The sequence below is a fragment of the Mesoplodon densirostris genome, chromosome 11 (genome assembly GCF_025265405.1).
Source record: "Mesoplodon densirostris isolate mMesDen1 chromosome 11, mMesDen1 primary haplotype, whole genome shotgun sequence".
NCBI lineage: Eukaryota > Metazoa > Chordata > Mammalia > Artiodactyla > Ziphiidae > Mesoplodon > Mesoplodon densirostris.
The window spans coordinates 46,827,049-46,846,565 of NC_082671.1; the positions used below are offsets into that span (position 1 = coordinate 46,827,049).

At 38.8% G+C, this 19,517-nt stretch overlaps 1 protein-coding gene across 11 annotated transcripts in view; it reads left to right on the top strand.

Annotated features, from left to right (window-relative positions):
• LOC132499457 (cyclic AMP-dependent transcription factor ATF-7) overlaps nucleotides 1–19,517 on the top strand; it is a 93,466-nt gene that overhangs the window by 19,348 nt on the left and 54,601 nt on the right. For 10 of the 11 annotated variants that reach the window (XM_060114111.1, XM_060114120.1, XM_060114116.1 and 7 more), the window contains one exon: nucleotides 299–367. The exons of the other annotated variant lie outside the window; for it this stretch is intronic. In XM_060114111.1, coding sequence (XP_059970094.1) covers nucleotides 320–367 — 48 coding nt within the window. In that variant the 5' untranslated portion in view covers nucleotides 299–319. Of the gene's footprint in view, nucleotides 1–298; nucleotides 368–19,517 lie in introns of those variants that run through there. 11 annotated transcript variants of the gene reach the window in all.

The window sequence follows — 19,517 nt, forward strand, 5'->3', positions numbered from 1 at the left end:
TTCAGCAGACTGGAGAAGTGTGTTATATACTGTAGCAGAAAGAGGGAAAAATCTAGTAAAAGGCTTGAAATTCCTTGACTCTTTAGGTTTAAATTTTTCTAATTAAAAGTTTCAACTGAGGCACAGTAGATCATATGCCACCTGTCTAATGGGTCTCCCCAAAGTAGCCCGTGTTTACAGCTTTGATAGACGGCATTCTTGGAACACCTGTTTCTAGGCTTGATATTTTTGAAGCACTTTTTTTTTTTTAACTCCAACGTATTTAACATAACTTTTCCCCCTACCTCCCCCTCCTCAGCTCCACTCTGCTATATGAAATATGGGAGACGACAGACCGTTTGTGTGCAATGCCCCGGGCTGTGGACAGGTACGTTTACAATATACTTTATTGTGAATGTCTCGTTGTGAATCAAAGTGGCTGTTTTATCACTAAGGCAAAGAGTTTAAAGCCAGTGTTTTACGTGATCACTGGAGGTAATCAGATCAGAGGATTTGTAGTGTGTAAATCCAAGTTATGAGGAAATGTAGGCACTCTACCGTAATGAAATCTGCCTTGCTCTCTTTCATATTGTTATTCTACTGGTGTTTGTTTCGCAACACACAGTGTTGAGGAATACATGTTGCTCTCGCCTCCTTTCTAAAGCTATTTATTTAAATACAAAGCAAGTTTAGAAATATCTTTTCTTCAACCTTCATGGATGTAAAAGTCTGCTCAGCATATTTGGGTAGGAAGCTGAAAATGCACCCATTCACTGTGAACCTCAATTGGCCAGAGTCTATTTTGGATTTTTTAAATAAGAAATAAAAAATTTCTTTTGACTGTTGATCAAGAAAATCATTGTTAGCAGCTAAGGCAAATACCTGTCTAGGAAGGACAAATCCAACATAGAATCCGAGATCTCACAGCAATGTATCAGCTACAAGTTTTCTCAGCCATTTTCCCTGTCTGACACCATTAAATGCCTTGTTCTGTGTGTTAGCTGCCATGTTATTGTTTGTATGCGTATACATTGTGTCAAATATTTTTCATCATGTACTTTTTAAATAATTTTGTTGAAACTGCCTTTTTTTTTTTTCATTTTGTACCTTCTTAACACTTATTCCTAGATCCTCCCATTTTGCCATGTTCCACAAAGGATGAAGAAAGGAATACAAAGAAAGTTTTATTCAAGAGAGTTTTATTTGCTTTCAAGAGTTGATTTTATGGAGCCTAAAGGGTTGAATTTCTTTTCAGTTAGGAATATGTCATGTGACTGTCCAGTGACACTTACTGGTAGTATGTGAGATTGCAGACTAGTTCTATTAAACATTGTAAATACTTAGAGAAGTATAAAAAGAAGAGATTTAAGCTCCAGAGATTCCTAAGAATTGGAATTTGAGAGACAAATAGGGTTGGTGACAAGGAATGGGCAGAAGGATGACTCCAAATTCCAGTAAATGCTGAAAATTTCATAAAAGGCTAAAAAAGCCAATGTATTCTGAAGTATTTAGCATTGTAGGGTTTATTTCCTTCCTTGTCAAAGTTTTCAACTGTATTGTTTGTTGACTGCATGTTTTCCTCATGTGGTTTATATGTGTGTGTGTGTGTGTGTGTGTGTGTGTGTGTGTGTGTGTATATATTTTTACAATAGAAGCCACTTGGGAAAATAGAGTAAATTTGTTTCACTTTTCAGACAGCTTTATGGGAGTACATACCTGAATCTGATTCCTCCAAATTTGTGTGTGAATTTGTTGATTATAGTACTTACTGTGACTCCCATAATAGTTACCCGGTACCCTTTTTACTTATCTCACTTACTTTAAAAAATCTGCACTTTTGGTGAAAAGATTTATTTTTCTTCACTTATTGTTTAAGCTGCTCAGTGCCCCTCTTATGTATTGTATGCTTAAGACTACCCAGACAAGGGCTTAAATAAATAAAAATGGATGGTAAAAATAAAGGAATACATAGGAAAAGCATCTCTTAAGCTTTCTGAGAAAGAAAATATATCAATAGGGTTTCTTCAGGCTGTCTCATCAGAAAAAAGTAGTTTTCACTGAGATTTGTGAGATCCCAGAAGGGCTTTGTGTTTGTTTCTTTGTTTTTGTTTTGCATTATTTTGGACTAGAGGTAGGAAAACAGGGATTTTTACTTTGGGTCCTTCTTGTATTGTCGGGTTCTGTTTACCATAAGCCTTTTCCTTCCCCTACTTTTCCCTCCCATTTCTGAATTGTTTGTTGGTATTTTGGTCATTAGGATTCATTATAACCTCTGGCATAGATCCTGAGGCTTTTTTTTCCCTCAGTGAGTGTGGAACTGAGGGAGATTGCTACCTTCTTTTGGATTCAAGTTACCTGTTTCATAGAAAAAAGGATAAAAAGCTACAACTTAAAGCTTTGAGGTAGCATGATTCATCCTTTTACCTGCTTTGCCTGTCAAAACTTTATGGTCAGGTGAGATTATACTTCTTTTAATATTTATTTACTTGCTTATTTATTTATTTGGTTGCACTGGGTCTTAGTTGCTGCAGGTGGGCTCCTTACTTGTGGCATGCGAACTCTTAGTTGTGGCATGCATGTGGGATCTAGTTCCCTGACCAGGGTTCAAACCCAGGCCCCCTGCATTGGGAACGCGGAGTCTTATCCACTGCACCATCAAGGAAGTCCTGAGATTGTAGTTCTTTAGTTATATTTAGTCTCCTTTCAGGTTTCTCCCAATATCTAGTAACAAATAACTCTAGAGTGGGATCTCTATAAGATTTACTATGATTGCTTTATGTTATATGAAATAGTGAAAATCTGACAGAGAAGATAAATTTGGTAAAGTGAACTACCCTTGGCCTGTCGTCCTAGCTTCCTTATTACCTTGGAAATGGTTTCATTCTGGAGCCACTTTGAGGCCTTCAAGCCTATTTATAACCAGTTGTCACTGATTCATTGATTACTCCAGAAATGGTAGAATAATAAAAAGGCTATGTAAGTCCCAGGAGGGGTAATAAGGACCATGATCATTTTTGCAAGGCATGTTTAGAACTCAGCAGCCATAGAAGTCTCAAAAATCAGTGGCTTCTACCAGTTAGAGGAAGAAGGAATGAAAGCAAATTATAATTCAAGAGACTGATCCATAAAAAAAACAACCAACAAAAGTTGTAGGAATCTTGTATTATTTAAATATCTGTTTTCTGCCCAGATTTTACCCTGTGTACCCTTAAATTCAGAAATCATCTTATGCCTTAATATTAAGGGGAGGTGAAAGGAAAATTCACCTAAAATAGACTAGTGGATTATGCTGTCCACCATATAATCAAAACCACCGGGCTTTCAATGGATACATAAACATGTTTTGGTTGCTAGGTCTTTAATGGCTGTTATTTTTGGATTCTGTTCATGATCCACTTCCCAACAGTAAGTCTGATGTGACACAGCTGAGTTCTAAATATGCTACATGTACTTTTTAAAAAAAGATGGCTGCTGAAGTTTGTATTCTTTGCATTCTTATCTGAAAAGACAGGTGATAGAGTTTTTTGAGCTAACTTATTCCTATTCTCCTGTTGAGTCTCGGTTTCTCTTGAGGCCTCATCACCCTCATGAAGAGGAACTCAGGGAAAAATATTCCTGCTAATATTTCTTTACAGAATGTGGTAGCAGGAATAGTTAATAGAGCTGCCTCTGGAGAATGGGTTAGTGTTGTTAAGGCAGCAGAGCCCCAGATACCCTGTGGTAAAGGGCTGGTTGAATTTGAGTTGTATGGGTTTTAGAAATGTTTATAAGACAGCATCTATTTAAAAAAAGTAACTATAAAATAGCTTTGCCTCTGTGTTATTAAAATATTAGAAATACAGTTTGGTGCTGAATCTAGGAAGTCTTGTAAGTTTTTAATGCTTTGGGGGGCACTTTTACTTGAAGGTGGATTATAAAGTTCTGTTGCATGTGGATGCAGGAAAAGTCACTGTGTGTCAGTAATCTTGAATTTGAGATGTTACTTCATGTGGATACAGCTCGATAACTTACCTTTTGGATGCTTTTTGTCCTTTTTTTTTTTTTTTTTGCCATGCCTCCAGGCTTGTGGGATTTTAGTTCTGTGACCAGGGATTGAACCCCGGGCCCTCAGCAGTGACAGCATGGAGTCCTAACCACTGGACCAGCAGGGAATTCCCTTAAAATGTTTTATTGGAAATTTGTACTTTTTTTTTTTTTTTTTGGCCACACCGCACTACTTGTGGGATCTTAGTTCCCCAGCCAGGGATCGAACCCGTGCCCCCTGCAGTGGAAGCTCGAAGTCCTAACCACTGGACTGCCAGGGAATTCCTTGTCCAATTTTTATTACCAGGAGTCAACAATTTCCATATTCCTATACCTCCCTTTCAGGCCCATGATGCTGGTTTGCAGTATGAATTATGCAGATTTAAGTAGTCCTTCTGGTTACCACCATCAAGTCTTTTTTTTTTTTTTTTTTTTTTTTTTGCGGTATGCGGGCCTCTCACTGTTGTGGCCTCCCCCGTTGCGGAGCACAGGCTCCGGATGCGCAGGCTCAGCTGCCATGGCTCACGGGCCCAGCCGCTCCGCGGCATATGGGATCCTCCCAGACCGGGGCACGAACCCGTATCCCCTGCATCGGCAGGCGGACTCTCAACCACTTGCGCCACCAGGGAGGCCCCACCATCAAGTCTTTGAGCAGAAGCTGGTTGTATAAGCTTATTACTTAGAACGTCTATTTCCTTAAGAACAGGAACACATTTCCTCTGAGAAGATACTATTCATGGATAGTATCATCCCATTATTAGCCATTTTTGAGAAGGGTTTCTGTCATAACCACTGTGTATGACTCTGTCCTTTTAAGGAAAAACCCTTTGATTGTTTCTCTACCCATTGTGATGCTGAGGTGCTGTTATTCTATCCCACCCCACCCCCACCGAGGATATCTACTACCAGATCTTTTCTTCTCCCAGAGAACATTTAGGTACAGGTTGAGGTTCTGTTCATATCTTTCTGAGACACGACACGTATAACTAGTTCATAGACCTCCGGAGCCTGCTTTCCCTTCCGAAGGCCAGGGTAGCAGTAGAGCCCTAGTTGTGGTGGGATGGAGGGCAGCTTCTTTACATCCTTATCTTGTCATATAATAGGAATAATGTTTATGGTGCTGTAGTCCTGGCTTCACTTGGCATTTAACCAACCTCCAGTGCTGTTTATTGCTGCGTATCCTCTGCCTCCATGAACATTATCCCTTAAATCTCTATTGCTTTGTAATATATGAGGCAACAAATAGCTTCTATGATTGGTTAAATGCTGGCATGCTGCAAAGGTGTATATTTTATTGCCTATGTAACACAGATCTATAGAGATTATTCCTGTTATCCCAGCCCTCCCGTGAAATAGGCTCTACTGGTACTGTGGGACTCTGGATTGTCAGTTCTATCCCTTTGGCAAGTTTTCCTATTAACTGGCATTGGCACAAAAGAAAAGCAAGGAAGAATGGCTGGTGCTGATTACTAATTCTTTATGTTAGGGGAGCATCTTGAATTGGAGAATAACATAGGAAAAAATGGCTCTGGTACATAAACACCACTTGTGGTGATATGTGCTGTGATTTGTGCTAGCTTTACATGCTTCGACAGGTGAAAACAATTTCAGGCAAACAAGCCTTTCTTTCTCACTCCCTGCCAAGAGTTTTTTAAAAATTCAAATTTTGGGGCTTCCCTGGTGGTGCAGTAGATGAGAGTCCGCCTGCCGATGCAGGGGACACGGGTTTGTGCCCTGGTCCGGGAAGATCCCACATGCCACGGAGCGGCTAGGCCCATGAGCTATGGCCGCTGAGCCTGCGCGTCCAGAGCCTGTGCTCCGCAACGGGAGAGGCCACAACAATGAGAGGCCTGCGTACCGCAAAATAAAAAAATAAAATTCAAAATTTTATTTAATAATTCATATTTCATTCAATAATTAATCCAGTTCCCATCTGGTAAGAGTGCCTGCATGCTGTCAGGCAGCTGAAAATACACTGCCTTATACACAATTAGGCCAAATGCTAACCTTATTTTTTGTAATAATATGTTGATTTTGAAATAACTTTCAGTCCACTTTAAGTATGCTGCAGTTTTATGTAATCTTGTAATAGCAGTAGACCACTGTTATGCATAGTAAAGAAAAAAACTGGGACTGGGATGAAAAATGTAGACATGTTAAGAGCAAGGAATTAAACCCAAGTTTTTTTAATGTCAGATCTGGCACTCTTGACATTTACTCGTAGAAACAAGTGGTTGATTATTTTAGTTTTTTGTGTTATATTTATTATTATGTTACTAAGAGCACAGTAGATTAAAAGCATCCCAGCTCCAGTCTGCCAAAAAAAAAAAGGCTGTTATGAACCTAATTGGAGCTATACCCAAGAAATTAAGGTGAAAATTTTCAGTTACTCACTCTTGTTTTCCTTGGATATGACTTAATATTTGGTATGGGAGCCCAGAAACTGTTCTCAGAACATTCCTGGTAGAAAAAAAATCCTCTGTCTTTGTATCTCAGTTCATCCTAAGTCAGGAGAAGGGCCTCTTTCCTAGTCCCTTCTTTTACAAACTGCTGAGTTTATAAACCGCCTTCTGGATATGAGAGCCTGTCCTTCATTAATCCCTCTTTTGCCACCCCTGCAAAACCACGTACATATAACTAGGTTGTTAACTTACAAGATATTGTCATCATTATATAGAATTCTTCGTTCTTTTATTAAAAACTCTTCCAGCTAATGCGGCAAATTTGAAGCACAGCCACTGTGCTCCTTCTGTCTGGTTAGCATGTTTCTTTAATGCAGATTGACTTGCTCAGCAGTTGCGTTTTGTCTGAAGCCCTTGTTAAGGCCTACTCTGTATGTGGATTCATAACACATCTGTGTGTACATCTACACTGCTGTATAAATAATAATAAGTAATCACCAGATGGCCTATAACTGCTCCTCTGGACCCGCTGGGTCTCTTGAAGCTGTTAGGAGAGTCTTCTGGCATTTTGCTGGGGAAAACTTGTCATAGATTTATTTCTAAAAAAATTCAAACTCACAACTGGGTGTTTAGGACTAGATATTGCTGTGTTGTAAATATTTAACAGGCTTTGTACAATGACAAGTAAAAGCGCCATTACTAACCACACACAGTGGCTATGGAGCTCTTCTTCCCTCCCGGCCATTTAGAAAGGAAACGAAATGCCGATAAATTGTGCATTATGAACAAGGTGCAAGAGATGCTCTCTGGATGCTCTTTCGTAGGAGAAGAAAGAGAACTTAAATGTTTTGCTCAAAGGATGTAACGGGGCAAACTTAAGTTTTTTAACCATATGCTAGTGACTTAAATAAAACAAAATGCCCCTTTTAAATTGGACTTTATAATACAAGAAAAGCACCTTCAGCTGGAGTTTGGTCAGAGCCAGGTTTCAGTCTTAACTGTCTTTATAACTAAACGGTAAATCCCTTTAAAAGGGTTACAGTTGCAAGTACTTAGCTAAATTTCAGTTAGCTATATTTTAGACTTTGGGTTATGTCTAAAAATTTAAGACATATAATTGTTTGATAGCATTATTTATAGAGCAAAACTTTTTTTGTCCTCTTTTCCTTCATTTTTCTAAAAAGGGGTATTTTGTTTTTGGGGAAAAATACTATTCTGGTTTAGCCTGCTTATAATTTTCTGAGCTATATTTTGTTATTATTAATCCCCTTCCTCCAGTACCTATTCCAGGGTACTTGCTCAGTACAGTAATGCATGTTTTTAAAAATACAAATAAAACTGACTCCCTCTAAATGTTAGTGTTTTTTAGTCTTTGTTTATCGTAAGATAACATAAAAAAAAGGTTTTAAACAAATTGGGTATCTTTTAACTCTCAAGCCTAGTTTTTCTTTTGTCTGTTGACGGTTGAATCTATTTAACCACAGAGGGACTGTCCTATAAATCATAGCATGTGGCTGTTACATTCGAGTTAGGATGTATAGAAAGCTTTTCTTTTTCAAAATCTCATCTTGAAGAAGTGACATACAAATTGTGAGGCAGAAATGCTGCTATTTATAGTTTATTGTAGACAGATTTTGCTTTTTAAGTCTTCTCATAAAATTAACAGGTTAAGGAAAGGATTTCAAGGAGGAAAGAAAGCATCATGGAGAAAAGATGGAAGCTTTGGGATTTATCTCTTTGTAATGGTGCCTTTGTGTTTTTACTTTGAAATTTCTTTGTGCAGTGAAATATGCTACCTAAGATTGTGATTTGGTAAGAATCTGGACTATTTGCAATTGTCATGTGAAAGTACAGAGAGAATGAGAATGAATTTTGTGAAATTAGCCCATTCCCAGTCTGGCACACCATGTGCCCCGTGTGGCTGCTGATTCTGCTGGCAGATTGAAGAGCTGAACCAGCTTCTGCTCTAAAGACTAAAATTGCCAGCCATCATTCCAGCTTTTAAATCTTCTTGTTCACATCGATGATGTCAGATTTGGAGCAAACATAGTTCTGTCTTTAGATCCCAGGTGGAATTTGCAGTTCCCTGGGTTGGAAGGAAAGAGTTCTTCCTTTTTGCCTTTGAAAAACTTGAGTAGCTCTGCAAGGAAAGTCAGCAGAATAAATCTGCAGCTTTACCTTGTCCTTTGAGTCATTGTAGAAAGCTGAGTGCTCTGTTCGGCATTCAGCAAATTGGCCGTCAGAGTTGCAGCTCTGCTTATCAGATATATAATCTCTCTAAGAGCCATTTATGTTATTCCAGAGAGGATCATCCAATGGCAAAAGGAACGCCTCTTTTCTCCTCTCAAGGGTCAGATCTTCTTTCGATACTGGGCAATTACCCCTTGATTTTTCTGAAAAATACCTCAATCTACTATACAGATTGGCACCAGCACAGGTTGCAGACTTGGTTACAATGACAAGCTCTGATTTCTTAGCCACAGGGAGAGGCATCAGGGTGACACTCGTAAGTATGCCAGAGGCTTAATGGTGGTGATTTTTCTGCTGAGTATCTCAGTGCCCCGTATGAGCTTGGCTTCTCTTCTCTTTCTCTGAGGGAGAAAACATTTGCTTTAGTGTTTTGCACACTAGTCACTCTAAAAATGCTGCGAGAGTTCTCTTTCTCTCATTTTCTCAAGTCTCTTTCCTTGTCTTTAGTTATTGTCCTCTCCAGTTTGAGATCAAGCCTTATAGTCTTAATTTTTTACTTTTTGCTTTCCTCTTGTACTGCTTATCTTGGCTCTTATTAGCCTTTGGACCTGGTGGGGATTATTAACCAGTGTTTCCTCTAATTAAAAAAGATTAATAGACTTTATTTTTTTAGAGCAGTTTTATATTTACAGAATTGAAAGTCCAAGAGTTCCATCTACCCCCCACCTTGTTGTACCTCCAGCCTGCCACATCTTGTATTAGTGTGGTAGATTTGTTACAACTGATATTGTACATTATTATTAACTAAAGTCCATAGTTTACATAAGGGTTCACTCTGTGTTGTACATGCTACGCGTTTTGACAAATGTATAACATGTATCCTCCATTACCATGTCATACAGAATAGTTTCACTGCCCTAAAAATCCCCAGTTGTCCCACCTATTCATCCCCCACCCCACCTCAGCCCCTGGTAACCACAGATCTTTTTACTGTCTTCATAGTTTTGCCTTTTCCAGAATGTCATATAGTTAGAATCGTGCATTTCTTTAATTTTTTTTAAAGTTATGAGCAGATAACCATGTGATTGGGAACAGTTGGAGAATGGGGGAGAGAAAATTAAGATGTGAGGTCACAGCTCTGAGGTCTCTCTAAAAGTACAAGAATCAAATCTAGGGAGATTTATGTGGCCAGCCTTTTTTCTCTACTGGGAGTCTCTGATGTTAAAGGATTTGGCTTGCTTGGAGACAGTTTTACTGGTTCTAGGTATTGGGAACAAGGACAGGATGAACACTGAATGGGCTGTTTCTGGGGAGTCAAGGTATTAGGGCTGGGCAAGGTGAGAGGAAGTAAAGCCTGCGATCCCTTTTCCTTTGTTGAAGTCGAGTACAATAAAGTCTCCTCTCCTTCTCTCCCACTGGCAGCCTTATATGTGATTGAAAAAATCCGTGTAAATAAACTGATTTATTTACTTCTGTTTAAATGTAGAAGTACATTTAAATAATATACTTCTACATTAATTAAAGATTCATATAAGTTAATGTTATTAGAAAAGTATGGGAGCTATCATTCACACTTTAGTATCAATTAGTTTAACCACAGATGTAATATTGGCTACATAAAGGAATAGAAGTTTTTATTTGGGTTTAGGGGTTAGTAGATGAGAACTGGCTTAGGTAGATGGCCCCTAAGCAAAAGAGACATGACGACTTATGAGGATGTCAAAGATAAACAGATTTACTCGTTAGGTTTGTTTGGGGTATCTCAACTTCCTTCTGCTAGACGCTAGTTGAGAAGTATAAATCTTTTTTTTTTTTTTTGGCCACTCTGCACGGCTTATGGAATCTTAGTTCCCTGACCAGGGATTGAACCTTGGCCCCTGCAGTGAAAGCGCCGAGTCCTAACCACTGGACCACCAGGGAATTCCCGAGAAGTATAAATTAAGAAGGGCACCAGTAAACACTAGAAACAACTTAATTCTCTTTGGGTAGAAAGAGACATTTCCTCCTTGTCCTGGTTTGGAAATTTTATTTTATTTTATTTTACTTATTATTACTATTTTTTGGCCGTGCGGCGCGGCTTATGGGATGTTAGTTCCCCAACCAGGGATTGAACCCTCGCCCGTGGCAGTGAAAGGGTGGAGTCCTAACCACTGGACCACTAGGGAATTCCCATGGAAATTTTTTTTTTTTTTTCTTTTTTTGCGGTATGCGGGCCTCTCACTGTTGTGGCCTCCCCCGTTGCGGAGCACAGGCTCCGGACGCGCAGGCTCAGCGGCCATGGCTCACGGGCCCAGCCGCTCCGCGGCATATGGGATCCTCCCAGACCGGGGCACGAACCCGTATCCCCTGCATCGGCAGGCGGACTCTCAACCACTTGCGCCACCAGGGAGGCCCCTCCCATGGAAATTTTAGATTGATAAAATATGGGGGAAAGGGAGTGACCTGATTTCTTTAGTTCTGGGATTCAAGTTTCCCATCTACTTAGAATGTTAACTCCCTGGTATTGGGTAAGATCTCTTTTCATAAAGATACTGACTCTTTACCTTTTAGATTTGGCTACATATGCGAATCTTCCAGTCTTGGCCTCAGCACTAATTTAATTTCCTTGTTGAACTGAATTGACTCTATGGTAAAAATGAACACTAGCCTAGGTTAGGCTCTATAGCATAATGTTCAGGATTAACAGCAGTTAGTGCAGGCCAACATCTTATGTGTGCATACGTACATCTACAACTTAGAGGAAATGTTGTGTTTATATAATGTATAGGAAAATTATATGGGGATCATATGGGGGGAATGGGAGAGAACAAAAACAAAGAAAATTGTTTAACTGTATCAGTGTCTAATAATAATAACAGCAGCAACAGCAACAATAACTAAAGCTAACTGAGCTCTTATATACTGTGCAGAAATAGTTTACAGATATTATTTTCTTTAACCCTAGAAATCCCGAGGGAGGGTATAATATTATCTCCATTTTACAAATGAGAAAACTAAGGATCAGAGAGGTTAAATAACTTGTACAAGGTCATACAATACTTTGTGATGGAGCTGTAATACAAACCCAGGCACACTTCAGACCAGCACTTCTACTAGGATAAATTGCTTCCTTATTCTTCTCCATACACATGTAAGTATGCACATCTAGCACAGGGAAAAAAAAAAAGAATAAGTAGTGTTTTTTTGCACTGGTCCAAATGCAGTCATTTAAGTAAGTCCTAGCTATAGTTTGTTACTGATGTAGGTAGTCATCTGGCTGCCATACCAGAGAGAGCTGGATCGACAGCTGAGCTCTGCCTGTACAAAAAGATAAGAATTCTTACTAAAACAAAGAGCCATCTCTGCAACTGCCTCAGCCTTATTAATCTATAATGTTTTTTATGTACCTGGGAATGCTGCTGAGATGTATCTAACTGTTTGTGAGGTAAACAACCACTGTTTAGTAGTAGGGGCATGATTTTAAGATGGGAAGGAAAACTAATTCTTGACCAACCAGAAATGTAGACAGGGCTAGAAAACCATGACTTAAAAATCATAGCTTCAGCATTCTCCACTAATAGGCCCAAAGAAACGCTGTGGTGTCATCTTTTTGAATTCTAGACTGGGTCATTGGTTCCTGACTCATATTCCCTTCTTATTCACTCATACTCCCTTCTTCCTCATCTTAGTTTTATGCCTGTAAGCTCCCAAATGCACAGGATGGTATCTGGGTGTCTTGCTTTATGTAGTGCCATGTAGCAGTGGGGCTTTTGTTATTGTGGCTGCCATACAGATTGTTAACAAGAGGAAATGTGACTAAGGTGGAATTAGGGTATGATTCGGAGTATGTTACCAGTGTAGTGAGATACATGATCTGCCCAATGATTGATAACTTGTTTATTCTCTGACTTTTTGGAGGTATGACTGCATGGAGGGTCTTAACTGTTAAATGATAGAATTCTTCTCCACTCAGATCTCACAATCTTTCCTTCTTTGACTTCATAGCACTTTCATATATCTGCTCTTTCCTTTTCTCTTACGAACTGTGGTGTGTTGATGCGATGGACATTTCATTTATGACTGGAAGTGGAAATATATGGCTAAGTAGATACATGGAAATATTTATGTGAAATAACTTGTGATAAAAACATGTAGAAGTACACATAAAGGATCAAAAGAGATCGGAGAGTATTTTTTTAAATTAATTAATTAATTTGTTTTTGGCTGCGTTGGGTCTTCGTTGCTGCGTGTGGGCTTTCTCTAGTTGCGGCCAGAGGGGGCTACTCTTTGTTGTGGTGCACGGGCTTCTCATTGTGGTGGCTTCTCTTGTGGCAGAGCACGGGCTCTAGGCATGCGGGCTTCAGTAATTGCAGCACACGGGCTCAGTAGTTGTGGCTTGCGGGCTCTAGAGCGCAGACTCAGTAGTTGTGGCACACGGGCTTAGTTGCTCCGCAGCATGTGGGATCTTCCCAGACCAGGGATCGAACCTGTGTCCCCTGCATTGGCAGGCAGGTTCTTAACCACTGCGCCACCAGGGAAGCCCCCCGGAGAGTCTTATTTATTTATTTATTTAACATCTTTATTGGAGTATAATTGCTTTACAATGGTGTGTTAGTTTCTGCTGTATAACAAAGTTAATCGGCTATAAATATACATACATCCGCATATCTCCTCCCTCTCGCGTCTCCCTCCCACCCTACCTATCCCACCTCTCTAGGTGGACACAAAACACCGAGCTGATCTCCCTGTGCTATGAGGCTGCTTCCCACTAGCTATCTATTTTACATTTGATAGTGTATATATGTCCATGCCACTCTCTCACTTTGTCCCAGCTTACCCTCCCCCCTCCCCCTGTCCTCAAGTCCATTCTCTATGTCTGCGTCTTTATTCCTGTCCTGCCCCTAGGTTCTTCAGAACCATTTTTTTTTTTAGATTCCATATATATATGTTAGCATATGGTATTTGTCTTTCTTTCTGACTTACTTCACTCTATATGACAGTCTCTAGGTCCATCCACCTCACTACAAATAACTCAGTTTCGTTTCTTTTTATGGCTGAGTAATATTCCATTGTATTTATGTGCCACATCTTCTTTATCCATTCATGTGTTGATGGACACTTAGGTTGCTTCCATGTCTTGGCTATTGTAAATAGAGCCACAGTGAACATTGTGGTACATGACTGTTTTTGAATTATGGTTTTCTCAGGGTATATGCCCAGTAGTGGGATTGCTGGGTCATATGGTAGTTCTATTTTTAGTTTTTTGAGGGACCTCCATTACTGTCCCTGGAGAGTCTTATAGTTGACATTTTTAGTAAAGGGATTCTTTGTATGTTTGTCTGAATATCTTTATCCTTTACTGGAAAGTTGCTTAAAATATACATTTCCTTCTTGATTCTAATAATGATTCATTATATAACCGTGGACTATGTGAAAGTAACTCTGCATTCAACTGTAGGAAGTATCTGACTAGAGTCTTGTCTTTCCTACCTTTGAGCATGAAGTCAAATTCTTGGCTTTAGAGCTAAGAATACCTTATTGGGCAAGGTCACAAGCTATCAAAATGATTACTCTGGATGTCCAAAGATCTCATTTGTTTATTTTGTTGGATGCCTCTGACAAGTCAGTTAGTTGTGTGTATATGTGTACGTGTGTGTGTGTGTGTGTGTGTGTGTACTGCCAGGAGTTTCTGAAAAACTGTAAATACAAAGAAAAGATGATTCAGGGCAGCAACCTATCAAACAGAAACTACAAGCTTGGCTCCTAAGAGGTTATCAGGTAGGCAGTGACAGCCTAATAGGATGGATGATTATTTTAAAAAATGAAAAAGGCCCTACATTTTAATGCTAGCCTCAGTTACCTCATTTTTGTGTCTCTCTTCTCAAGCTTACTAACCAAAACAACAATAGCAACAAAAACAAAAAAATCTTTCACTACCGTAAGTTATTTGACTCAAGTGAAAAGCGTTGTTGAGGTAATTTTAAAGCTCTGTTGTGGTGTGTAGGTGGAGATAGCTGTATAATACCAGAGTGGGCAGACAGTATTACAGACATCTATCACTTCAGTTAGCATCATTTTTTTTTTACACAGTGGCAATCTGTGTGCATTAATTTTTTTTCACTGTGTTAATGTTCATAACTTCAGACATTTGTCGTCTTACTATACTTCAGTTTCAGGCATTTCTTAGGATTAAGGAAGAGACTGTAGTCCACTTAGACTGTATTTGGAGGGGACAATAAAAGTAATTACTCTAAAATTTCCAGGGGTCTAGGTGTCTAAATATGTTCTATAAGGTACCATGTTAGGTTCAACAATTTAGCTATTCCCTCTTCAGCCTTTCCTTTTCTTCCCTTTTAATTTTTACCTAGATAATTGCAAAAGTGAAAAGAGGAGGCTTTGTTTCAACATTCTTTTACTTATATGCATTTGAAGCTACAGCCAGACAGGGCCTTATGGAGGCTTGTACTTTCATTTATGCATGTGACTGCTCAGAGGAGAGAGGGTTGTGTGCACATATGTAGTAGCTCATGGCAGAGCGGTGGTTAAAGGTTTGAACATATTGTACCTTGTAGTCCTGAGGGAGGCATTTTGCTCCTCTGTAGACAGGAATCCGCTTGTCAGAGTGGAATGGTTTTTTGTTTTCTCTTTATCTAGTAAAATGCAGTGGGCTAAAAGCCTTTCTGGGAAGCAATTTCTTCCTCCACCACATGAACAGAAGGTCATGGATGCTGTCTCTGAAACAAAGGGGAAGTGGTGATAGAAAAATCAGTGGCTAGGGCATAATTGGATTGGAGCTCTGTCAAAGAGACTACAGTTCTTGTTTAGAAGCTGGACTTTTCTGCTATGCCATGCTTTTCTGTCTTACAGAAATATAAGCAATGAGTACTCTACTTCAGACTTAATTTTTCAGGCTCTTTTTCTGAGCACTCTATGAGAATAAACTGGCAGCAATCTATTTACTTTTACTTAGTGGTTTTCCAAAAAAATTTTAAGACTTTTCTTAGAGCAGTTTTAAGTTCACAGCAAAATTGAGAGGACAGTACAGAGATTCCCCATGTACTCCCTGCCTCCACACAAACATAGCACTTCCCATTATCAACATCCCCCACCAGAGTGGCACATTTGTTACAACTAATGAACCTACAATGATACATCATAATCACCCAAAGTCCACAGCTTACCTTAGAGTTCACTCTTGGTGCTGTACATTTGATGGGTTTGGACAAATGTATACTGACATACAGTCATCGTTATATTATCATACAGAGTATATTCACTGCCCTAAAAATCCTCGGTGCTCCACCTATTCATCTTTCCTTCCACCCCTCCCCCGACTCCTAGCAACCACTGATCGTTTTACTATGTCCATAGCTATGCCTTTTCCAGAAAGCCATATAGTTGGAATCATACAGTATGTAGCCTTTTTCAGATTGCCATTTTTCACTTAACATGCATTTAAGGTTCCTTCATGTCTTTCCATGGCTTGATACCTCATTTCTTTTTAGCACTGAATACTATTCCATTGTCTGGACATACCACAGTTTATTTATCCATTTACCTACTGAAGGATATCTTGGTTGCTTCCAAGTTTTGGCAGTTATGAATAAAGCTGCTATAAAATTCCATGTGCAGGTTTTTGTGTGAACGTAAATTTTCAGCTCCTTTGGATCAATATCAAACTGCATGATTGCTAGATCGTATGGTAAGAATATGTTTATTTTTGTAAGAAACTGCCAAGTTGTCTTCCAAATTGGCTCTACCATTTTTTCATTCCCACTGGCAATGAATTAAAGTTCCTGTTGCTTCACACCCTTGTCAGCATTTGGTGTTATCAGTGATCCAGAGTTTGGCCAATAGAATAGATGTGTAGTGGTATGTTGTTTTAATTTGCATTTCCCTGATGACATATGATGTGCAGCATCTCTTATATGTTTTTGTGCTATCTGTATATCTTTGGCGAGATGTCTGTTAAGGTCTTTGGCCTATTTTTTATTTTTTTTTTAAATTTTATTTTATTTTTGTGGTATGCGGGCCTCTCCCTGTTGTGGCCTCTCCCGTTGCAGAGCACAGGCTCCGGACACGCAGGCTCAGCGGCCATGGCTCACGGGCCCAGCCGCTCCACGGCATGTGGGATCTTCCCGGACCAGGGCACGAACCCGTGTCCCCTGCATCGGCAGGCGGACTCTCAACCACTGCGCCACCAGGGAAGCCCTGGCCTATTTTTTAATTGGGTTGTTTCCTTATTGTTGAGTTTTAAGAGTTCTTTATGTATTTTGGATAGCAGTCCTTTATCAAATGTGTCTTTTGCAAATACTTTTTCCCAGGCTATGGCTTACCTTCTCATTCACTTGACATTGTCTTTCACAGAACACAAGTTTTTATTTAATGAAGTCCAGCTTATCCATTATTTCTTTTATTGATTATGCCTTTGTTGTTGTCTCTAAAGTCATTGCCAAACCCAAGATTACCTGGGTCTTTTCCTGTTTTATCTTCTGGGAGTTTTATAGTTTTGTGTTTCACATTTATGTCTATGATCCATTTTGAGTTAGTTTTTGCAAAGGATTTAAAGTCTGTGTCTAAATTCACTTTTTTGCATATGGATTTCTAGTTGTCCCAGCACTATTTGTTAAAAAGATTATTTTTGTTCCACTATATTGCTTTTGCTCCTTTAAAAAAAAGAAGAGGTATAATTGACATATTATATTAGTTTCAGGTGTACAGCATAATGATTTGATATTTATATGTACTGCAAAATGATCACCACAGTAAATCTAGTTAACATCCATCACCATACATAATTACAGAATTTTTTTTCTTATTTATTTATTTATTTATTTGGCTGTGCCAGGTTTTAGTTGCGGCACGTGGGATCTTCGTTGCCGTGTGTGGAATCTTCGTTGCAACGTGCAGGATCTTTAGTTGCCACATGTGCCGCATGTGGGATCTTTAGTTGCGGTATGTGGGATCCAGTTCCCTGACCAGGGATCAAACCTGGGCCCCCTGCATTGGGAGCGTGGAGTCTTAGCCACTGGACCACCAGGGAATTCCCAGAATTTTTTTCTTGTGATGAGAACTTTTACATTCTTAGCAACTTTCCAATATGTAATATATATTGACTGTAGTCACCATGCTGTACCTTTCATCCCCATGACTAATTTATTTTATAACTGAAAGTTTGTACCTTTTGACCCCCTTCACCCATTTGACCCCCTTAACCCCCCCCACCATTGGTAACCACCAATTTGTTCTCTGTAAGTTTGGTGGGCTTTTGTTTTGTTTTAAGATTCCATATATGACTGGCCCTCTGTATCCATGGATACAGATTAGTGTTGTTCCACATCTTTTCATGTATCATTTGGCCATCTGTATGTCTTCTTTGGAAAAATATCTATTCAGATCTTCTGATTGAACCTGTATATTGCTTTGGGTAGTATGGGCATTTTAACAATATTAATTCTTCTAGTCCATGAGCATGAATATCTTTCCATTAATTTGTGTCTTCTTCAGTTTCTTTTGTCAGTGTCTTAGAGTTTTCAGTGTACAGATCTTTCACTTTTGTGGTGAAATTTATTCCTAGGTATTTTATTATTTTTGATGTGATTATAAATGGAATTGTTTTCTTAATTTCTCTTTATGATAGTTCATTATTAGTGTATAGAAATGCAATAGACTTTTTGTGTATAGATTTGTGTCCTGAAACTTTGCTGAATTCACTTATTAGTTCTAAGAATTTTTTGGTGGTCTTTGGGTTTTCTATGTATCATCTGCAAATAATGACAGGTTTGCTTCTTCCTTTTCAATTTGGGTGCCTTTTATTTCTTTTTCTTGCCTAATTGTTCTGGCTAGGACTTGCAGTACTATGTTGAATAAAAGTGGCAAGAGCGGGCATCCTTGTCTTGTTCCTCTTAGAGGAAAAGCTTTTAGCTTTTCATTGTTCAGTATGGTGTTAGCTGTGGGCTTGCCATGTATGGCCTTTATTATGTTGAGGTATGTTCCCTCTATACTCACTTTGTTGAGAATTTTTATCATAATGGTTGTTGAATTTTGTCAAATGCTTTTTCTGCATCTAGTGAGATGATCGAATGCTTTTTATCCTTCATTTGGTAAAGGTGGTGTATCACATTGAATGATTTGGGTGTTGAACTATCCTTGCATCCCTGGAATAAACCCCACTTGATCATGGTATATGATCTTTTTAAAGTATTGTTGAATTCTGTTACTATTTTGTTCAGGATTTTTGCATCTAAGTTTATCAGGGATATTGGCCCATAATTTTCTTTTCTTGTGGTGTCCTTGACTGGTTTTGGTATCAAGGTAATGCTGGCCTTGTAAAATGAGTTTGGAAGTATTCCCTCCTCTTTTATTTTTTGGAAGTTTGAGGATTGGTATTAATTCTTTGAATGTTTGGTAGAATTCACCAATGAAGCCATCTGGTGCTGGACTTTTGTTTGTTGGGAGATTTTTGATTACTGATTCAGTCTCCTTATTGGTAAACAGTCTGTTCATATTTTCTGTTTCTTCATGACTCAGTCTTGGAAGGTTGTATGTTTTTAGGAATTTATCCATTTCTTTTAAGTTGTCCAATTTGTTGACTTACAATTGTTTGTAGTAGTCTCTTATGATACTTTGTATTTCTGAGGTACCAGTTGGAATGTCTCTTTCATTTCTGGTGGTTTTTTGTTTGTTTTGCTTTTTTGCTTTTCTTGTTTTTTTTTGTTTTTGTCCTCTTTTTCTTGGTGATTCCTGTGGAGTTTTTTTGTTTGTTTGTTTTGGTTTTTTGCTTTTCTTGTTTTTTTTGTTTTTGTCCTCTTTTTCTTGGTGATTTCTTGGTGGTTTGTCAATTTTGTTTATCTTTTCAAAGAACCAGCTCTTGGTTTCATCGATCTTTTCTATTGTCTTTGTAGTCTCTAATTCTTTTATGTATATATATAAATTTATTTATTT